We start from the raw sequence: 8,524 nt of genomic DNA on the forward strand, positions 1-8,524 counted from the left end.
TTCAGTCAAAAATATAAAAGTATTTATTGATGGATATTTTAAAATTAAGCTGATGATGAGTACATAGTTTTTTTTTTCTTTTAATAGTTTTTCACTGCAGATCAAAATTAAAAAAAAAAAAAATGGTTTACAAGTCAAAGTTCATACCAAAACCATTAAATAGACGATGCATGATTCCACCGTATATCCCTGAACCATCATGTGCCACATTCATCATCGGTTCCTCATTTCGGTACGTATTATCGGGATTCTGATCGTAAGCTGGTATGTTCGGCAGTTTAGAGAGTCCGGTCTTATAAACCCGAGTCAGATCAACTTGTGGAGTACTAAACGAAGTGATAGGCATCATCTCCATGGATGTGATGTCTAAAGAAGAAGGAAGAGGAGCCCGACTGGTTCGATTGCCATGATTTTGAGTCATTGTTGTACCAGACCGATTTCTTGGACCGGAAGTGAGTCTACTACGTGTAGGTGGGGGAGGATGGTTGTGAATACCATCGTACGAAGTCACAAGTATCTTAAAATCGTCTGCTCCTCTCTCCACATGTTTCTTCACGTTGCATCCATTGACTGTGCATTTGAAGTAACTCCTGCGATTAACATATATATACCACATACAACAAAAATAAACATATTAATTTGGTTTAACTAAAACGTATATATATATATATATATATCAAACAAAGTCGTTACGAATAAAATAAAAAAGTCCAAGTGATCACTATAGACAAGAGACAAAGAAGATGGTGGGGGAAAGAACAACCTAGGATTAGGATTTCCTTTGACAACCTTCTGTCCGTATTTTCTCCAGCGAAAGCCATCTTCAGGATTGTCTTCATCGCTTTCCATCTGAAGTATGATCCTTTGTGCCTTGCTTGTTCTTGTAGCTCCAATCATGTTTGAGGATACCTCAAATCGCCTGCAAGAGTTAATGCAATGGTTTAACTTATATAAGATGTTTAGTTATTATAAATTACGATGTTATTTAATCACTTTTGTTTGGAACCTTCTCTTCGGAGATGGAGGTGCATCATCAAAGTCAGCAAAGTCGTCAACATGATCAACCTCTTCCTGTTCCTGTTCCTCGGCCTCTTCCTCTACTTCAATCTCTACCTCGTCCTCTTCATCTTCATCTTCCTCTTCATTTTCATCTTCATCTTCTTCCTCATCTTCATCTTCATCTGCATCTTCATCTTCATCTTCGAAGTCTGTTTCATCTTCGTTTTCATCCTCGCTCTGACTCTCCAAAATGGAGTTGAAGTTGACATTGGTATCGCCAACGATCTCAGGTTCAAAGGAAGGGACAAACGGAGCACCAATTGGGCGCTCAACATGAGGTTCATAAGATGGCATATAAATTGACTCTTCCGTTAGAATGTCATCAAAAGCTGTCTCACATGTAAAAAAAAACAAACAAATAAATTAAAGATTCATAAAATAGAAAATGGAAGCACAGTTGAGACAAAAGAAATTCTATTACCGTCTAGAGGATGCGGATCAACATTTATAGATTGATAAGGAAGATCGTTGTTGAATATCATCGCCGTTGCATTGTCTTCACCGGAAGGTTTTACCATCTCTTCAGGTTTGTAAGTTGTGGCTAAAGACTGAGGAATGATCTGGATATAAGAAGGTACAAAAGACAATTACAGTTAGGGTTTAGGATTGAGTCAAAGATTCCGATGATTTCAACCTTATTAATTATGTAAATATGTAACAAAGATTAAGAGAAAAACATTTGAAACCTTCTTATATATGAAATGCAATAAAGTTTTATATGGTCCATTTCAAAATCTATCCGAATATCCTTTATTTCCAATTTTCCCATAATATATATTCAGTCATAACAATATAAACCAGTCTGGGACAACAAGATTCATGAACCAGCCATTTCTTAGTTGTAAACGCAAATGGGTATGATATTTTTTTAAAACGTAAACAAAAGGTAAGAAAAGATTCTTTGTTTACCAATATATAGATAGTAATATATATATATATATATAATACAATTGAAATAACATAAATAAACATATTCCCAAACAATGATTTAATCACGGATTCATTTAACTATTTTTATGATATAATTATATTCTTTTAATTGTTTATCATAAACGCAAAAGACATTCCCACGTACCTGTGATGAATCAGTGACCATTTTGGGAGATTGCAATAGTATTGATGGGCTAAATCCTGGGGTGATTGCACCGATAGGAGAAGGAGCAGCCGAGCTCCTGAAAAATGCACCCAAAGGACTTCTGTTTTCTATGTCGAGTCTGGGAAGATTAAGTCCTACTTTTGTAGCTAATCTCTCGCCGAGACCAGGTCTTTGTCCGGACTGATCAGCATGGTCGCTTGGTAAGTTGGTTTGAGGGAAGATCTGAGAGATTGGATTCAGACCATCGTTGGTTTGACCCATCATCGCCAGTATCGTTCTTGGGCTAGGAGTGGACAGTGGAGTCCAACACGACGTCATTTCCACGAAGTTGCCATCAAAATCACTCATTTTTGGAAAAATCTATAAGATTTCAAGAAATACAGTGTTAATGTTAAAACTGAAATTTTTATGAAATTTAGAATAAAAAAAAAAGAAGGAGTTGTAAATTAATGAAAAGGTTTTGGATGTAAAAAGGAGATACCTTTTCTTGAGAGGAAGCCGAAAACTAAGAAGAAGAATACACAAGGGGATGCGTTTTGCACATAGGAGGAAGTTGGTGTTCTTATATAATAAACTTCGAACCCATATTATTTTGGTAACACTTTTAACTGGTCAAACTTTCGTCATCCAAGTATAACAATCCCTAATGTGTTTTTTCTTATTTCTATTTTCTACCTCTTTTTTATTTTTTTCTCTTTTTGGAGAGGTAATGGGTTTATCATCATCTGCTAAATAGTAGACTAAACTAAATTTTATAATAAAACACTGAATTCTAATGTTCATGGTCAATCTAAATCCTATCAACAATAACCGTTTTAAATAAAATTATCTATATGTATCTGAAACATCAAATCCAATCAATGTTATTTAATATAGCGGAGCTAAACTAAATTGAGTATCACCGTGATCTTATATTTATTAAATCTTATAGTTCACATATTAACATAAACATATGTATATTTTAATTCTTTTAGACCATATTAAAAAAAAATATCCACCTATCAGTTGTTATTAGTTTTGGTTTTATACTTTTATATCATCGATGTATCTAAACATCATTCAAGTAATGTTATTAATCAAACATCATTGAAGTAATGTTATTAATATAACAAGTAAAAGTAGATTAAATATTACATGGTTTTTTTTTGTCGTCACTGAATCGACAAGGTCCAATTCATAATCAGTCTCTACTATACGAGATAACACGACTTAGTGGAGTCAAACTCCGGTGAAATCCTTCGCAAAAGTGGTGTTATAACCATTTGACTAAAGACACTTCCCAATATTACTAGAGTCTTATATCTAGTAAATTAAATTAAAAAGAATAACAAAAAAATAAATTATACATAAATTTGAATTAGTTAAACTATACGATTTGCTTTAGAACAATTGCCATTTTTGATATAATTATTTACTTATATTATAAAATAGTGTTTTAAACCCCATTGAATATTATTAGTCCAGTCAATTTTTATATAAAAATATAAAAGATACTACTAAATTTTAAAAAAGTATTTTTGGATTCACCCCCTCTTAATTAGTCAACCAAAATATAATAACATGCCATGTAATACAATTTTTTTTTAAATCAAAATTAAAATCATAAAAATAAATTAAATTAAGAAAACAAAATCTGTAGACTTTTCATTAAATGAGTTTAAATATCAGTTTGAATTTATATAAGATGATTATGATTTCAATTTTCAATTAAACGAAATTATATGTCGGTTTTAGCTTACAAATAAATATTTAGGTTTTAGGTTTTACAAGTAAACGAGATTCTATATCGGTTTAAGTTGATAAATGAGGATTATCGTTTATAATCAAAAGAGATTATGTCTCGGTTTAAGTTTATAAAGAAATGTTATAATTTATATTTTACAATTAAACGAGATTATATGTCGATTTGAGTTTAATAAGGAGAATTAGAGTTTAGATTTTATAATATTAAACGAGTTTCTATGTAGGTTTGAGTTTATAAAAGAGAGTTAGAGTTTATATTTTATAACCGAAAGAGATTATATATTGATTTGGGTTTAACGAAATTAATATTTTTGTTAATAATTTTTGTTTTAGTATGTTTATTTATTTAAATTTTAATTTTTTTTATATATAGTATGACATGGTGCCTTTTCGTTGGTTAAAACAAAAGAAGGTGAGCAAAAACATCTAGAGTATTACTCATTTTTCAAAGTGTTGCTTAGTACTAAACTCTAGTTAGATTAAAACTAATAAGATCTAATTCATATGAATTAGTATTAGGGATTCGACCGATTTGATCATATTGTAAACAAAAACATTTTGGTTATTTTTGGTTCAGTTTCTATCTTAAGTCGGTACTACAAATTTGGAAATTACATAAATATAATCCAAATGTTGACCAAGGAAAATTGGAAATGAATAAATTTTATAAGAGGTCAAAAAAAAAAAAAAAAAATTTATAAGAAAGATTGATTTCTTTAAATAGCTAAGCAAGTGCATGTTAGCATGACCTATCCTATGCATTGTCCATCCACCGTTGATCTATTAAAAATTACCCACAACTAGTAACTAAATAAGAAGAAGGATTTAGGAATAGATTCTTTTCTGTTAGGACCATTTTCTACTATAAATCAGTTTCTTTTGGCTATTATAAATTTGATGAATAGTGTTAGGGGTGGATCCTCACTCCCACACAAGGCACGGCCCAAAAGTGTCCATGAAAGTCTGAGAAATCATCAGGGTAGTGATCGGAGCATGTTGGTCTTTTCAGTGGACGAACCGACACGACTTTCTATAAATATAGACGTACGGCACTTGAAAAAGAGGATCAGAAAAAAGAGGAAAAAACGGTTAGAGAAACGACACGCAATTGACGGTAGACTCGTCGGTAGCTTAAGTTGGACGAGCTAGTTAGCTCGTCTTTCTCTTCGACTTATTTTCCTTTGTTGTTTTAACTCGTCAAGTCCAGTTTGTAGCCTGACCTTTATGTGCCCCGACACCGAATTATAAAGAGAATTTCAATACCTTTTCCACCAAACTAAATCTCTAATTGTGACCGATTTGGACATCAATAATTTGGCGCGTTAGGTAGGGATTTGGACATCATCAACAATTTGGACATCAACGATTTGGACCAAGGAGTAATAGCCAAACTCTTCTCGGTGCTCCCTCTGTCTCTTAGTCTCGGCCTCTAGAGTAAGCTTTAACTCGTCGCGCAAGGTCTCGGATTCTCCCAGCTTGGAGCGAAGTTTGTCCCTCTTAGCAAGCAACCCGCTTCGATGGTGTTCAAGCTTAGAAACTTTGTCGCTTAACCTTCTGGTTCGAGCAAAGAGCCTCCTCGAGCTGACTTTCGAGCCGCTTTACTTTCTCAGAAGAAGGATCAGGGCGCACAGTGGATGCTGAACGAAAAGATTCCAAGTCATGAAAATGACGCTCATAGCGAGAGGTCGTGCGATTTATCAAAGCTACGAGCTGCAAAAATTCAGAGGAGTTCAATGCAGGAAGCCAAAACATATTAAAAAAAAATAATACCAATAGTCTTCTGTTCAAAGACAAACCTCGAAAGAAGCCTTCGTAACATCAGTGACCCGAAATGAATCCTGCAGAATAGCTTGGCGCAAGAAAGAGGATCAGAGGGAAGAGAGCGGGTCGCGGTGGTATGATTAAAGTCCCACTGGTAGTCCGTCTTTTTTTGCCTCTTTGCCGAGTTAGGACAGACCGGGCTCCCACCTTCCTTCCTCTTTTGAGGAGTCCTAGCATCAGCCCGATCGACGACGACGTCAGGGCGACTAGAGTTATCCCTCCTATTCCCCTAAGGAAGCGTTTTGACCAGACCAATGTGCCGGTTAGGAGGTAAAGGAGAGGGTGCTACGACCTGCTTCCCCGCACGGGCATCGACGAGATGAGCATCACAAGTTAGAGAGGAAGCCTTTTTAGACGAGCCAACCTCAGATGATGGGCCGTCTGAACGGTCGCGAGAACGAGGTGGGTCTGAATGAGGTGTGTACGAGGTCTTAGAAGCCCGGCGAAAACGAGCAGAAACATTTGGAATCTCCATATTTAGCCTTCCCATTTCTGCAAATGGACGATCAGTTAGGGAAGCAACAAAAAAAGACGAGCTCAACTACCTACAGCTTGCTCTTTTGTTTCAAAAAAAAAAAAAAGAAGCATATAAATTACTCATTGGTCGAGTGGATTTCTTCTTTGGCGGAGCTTTGTTCTTCTTCGGTTTAGTTCCTGGCCATACGTAGGGACTCACAATCTTTATCGCGTCAATCTCAGCTCGAAAAGCAGGATGATAAGGGAGAAGGCACCTCAGAACAGCAACAGCAAAATAAGAAGAGAATAAGATCAATGGCAATACATGAGAAGCAAAAAAAAAGTTATAGAACGAAAACGGCTACCGGGCGAAAGGTTCCACCCAGAAAATAAGGGAATCGTAGGATCCTCGACGACCCCCATAAACACTTTCAGAAAGAAGCCTCCCCAGTTATAAGTCTTCCCTTTTGCCCCTTCGAGGAGCAATAGTCTCTTCGAGCTAACGTAATAAACATCGGATTTCTTCGTCCTGTTAGTTGGCGTTAATCAGGTAAGCTCTTCAAAATGGTCGACATTAATTTTGACGCCACCTGCCTCGACCAGAATCGAAAGGCCGACCGCGTTTCCAAAAGTTGCCTGAGCAAATTGATAAATCGCCGCCTTACGATTAGCAAAGTACGCCATTAGAAAGGAGGGAAGGGGAAAAGTAATCCCGCATTCGGTTTAAAGCTTCTCCGAGAGACAGATGAACCCCTCCAGAACATTCCAAGGTTGATGGTTCCCCTCTGGGATAATAATAGCAAGCTGGGAGGACAGTCCACCGATGTTGACTGCTTTCAAGGCCGAGGCGAGCTTGGAGGTGTATTTAGGAACGAAGGAAAGAATGTGCCTCCTAGCCCTAGGAAGGTCGGTAATGACTGGAAGTGATCCGCGACTAACAACACAATCTGCTAGGATGTCAGAATCGTCCAAGTCCTTGTCAATAAGAGAAGGAATCTTGCAAGAAAGATGAGACGAGCTAGAGGTAGCCGCACCAGAAAATATACAGCACTGAAGCTCGGACAACTTGGCCATATCGGAGTTAGATGACGACGAATCCAAAGAGAGCTGACTCGGTGTTGGGGACCTCGCCTTATGATGATCGGATCTAGCCAAACCATCAGAATCAGATGAAGTAGCTTGGCCGAAGGTGGTTCGTCGCAAAGGAATCAGACGAAGTGGACCGGAGAAACATGAACAAGCCTTGAAAACGGAAAAGAATGGACCAGTAAAAAAGATGAGAGCAGAGAGAGTAATTCAGAGATGAAGTGAGGAAAAAGAAGGAGAAGCGGGGTATTTATATGAAGAAAGGAGAGGTCCCTGAGGTGTCATCATTACGGATCTGGGTGTTAGACGACATTTCAGTTTCCGAACTTCACGCGCCATAAGGTTTACGCGTGACGATTTGACAGCGCCCCTCGAAGACCTAGAGATCTCACTCGCTACTCTTCACTTTCCCAATATTTGTCCACCCGAAAGACCTTTCAGATGTCCATTCTTTGTTTGGTTCGGATCTATCGCGTCGCCTAGTACCAGCCAGAAGACAATTAGTATGAGAAAAGGCGACTGGCGAAGTAGATCTCGCCGGACAACCAATAAATAGTCGGACGTTGTGACAAAGCTCTCCGCAAAGCTACGAACTTAAGATGGAGGGAATACTGTTAGGGGTGGATCCTTACTCTCACACAAGGCCCGGTCCAAAAGTGTCCATGAAAGCCCGAGAAGCCATCAGAGTAACGGCCGGGACATTTTTGTCTTTTCGGTGAACGAACCGACACAACTTCCTATAAATATGGGCGTACGGCACCTGAAAAAGGGGATCAGAAAAAGGAGGAGAAAACGGTTAGAGAAACGACAAGTAATTGACGGCAGACTCGTCAGTAGCTTAAGTTGTACGAGCTAGTTGGCTTCGTCTTTTCTCTTCGACTTATTTTCTTTTGGTTTCATACCTCGTCTAGTCCACTTTGTAGCTCAACTTTTATATGCCTGACACCAAATTATAAAGAGAATTTTGATATCTTTTTCACCAAACTAAATCTCTAATTGTGACCGATTTGGACATCAACAAATAGCTAAAGCAAATAATGTGTTTCTAGATTAATTGATAGATGTTTTTTTCTTTTTTTTTTTGGTTTTATATAATTCGTACAAGTTGTTTCATGCTAATTTAAGGTCTTAGGTTTGATACCTCTATTTATTGTATCTCCTTTTTGATAATGTTTTAAATCCACTTAATATGATTTATTCCCCATGTAAAAATATGCTTTGAAGCCGATCGATCTTCTAGTTCATTGGTTCGGCAAGAGAAGA

General features: G+C 37.0%; 1 protein-coding gene across 1 annotated transcript; it reads right to left on the minus strand.

Moving 5' to 3' along the window:
- Window positions 1–2,724, minus strand: LOC104760038 (putative WRKY transcription factor 10). Its single transcript, XM_087494468.1, has 6 exons — window positions 2,637–2,724; window positions 2,135–2,515; window positions 1,481–1,619; window positions 1,007–1,388; window positions 764–919; window positions 1–590 (listed from the first exon to the last, which is right to left on the minus strand). Exons 2-6 carry the CDS (start codon window positions 2,501–2,503, stop codon window positions 128–130), a joined length of 1,509 nt encoding a protein of 502 aa, XP_087350594.1. The 5' UTR covers window positions 2,504–2,515; window positions 2,637–2,724; the 3' UTR covers window positions 1–127.
- Between the last annotated feature and the right edge of the window lie 5,800 nt (window positions 2,725–8,524).

The sequence above is a fragment of the Camelina sativa genome, chromosome 17 (assembly GCF_030686135.1).
Source record: "Camelina sativa cultivar CO46 ecotype springtype chromosome 17, ASM3068613v1".
In the NCBI taxonomy this organism is placed as follows: domain Eukaryota; kingdom Viridiplantae; phylum Streptophyta; class Magnoliopsida; order Brassicales; family Brassicaceae; genus Camelina; species Camelina sativa.

What these genes read in the sequence shown, in the direction of transcription:
- LOC104760038 (XM_087494468.1), bottom strand. Translation starts at nt 2,503, where the DNA reads ATGAGTGATTTTGATGGCAACTTCGTGGAAATGACGTCGTGTTGGACT. An exon ending in TGGTCACTGATTCATCACAG is followed by an intron (nt 1,620 to 2,134) that starts GTACGTGGGAAT and finishes TCTTATATCCAG; the next exon opens with ATCATTCCTCAGTCTTTAGC. An exon ending in CCTCCATCTCCGAAGAGAAG is followed by an intron (nt 920 to 1,006) that starts GTTCCAAACAAA and finishes TAACTCTTGCAG; the next exon opens with GCGATTTGAGGTATCCTCAA.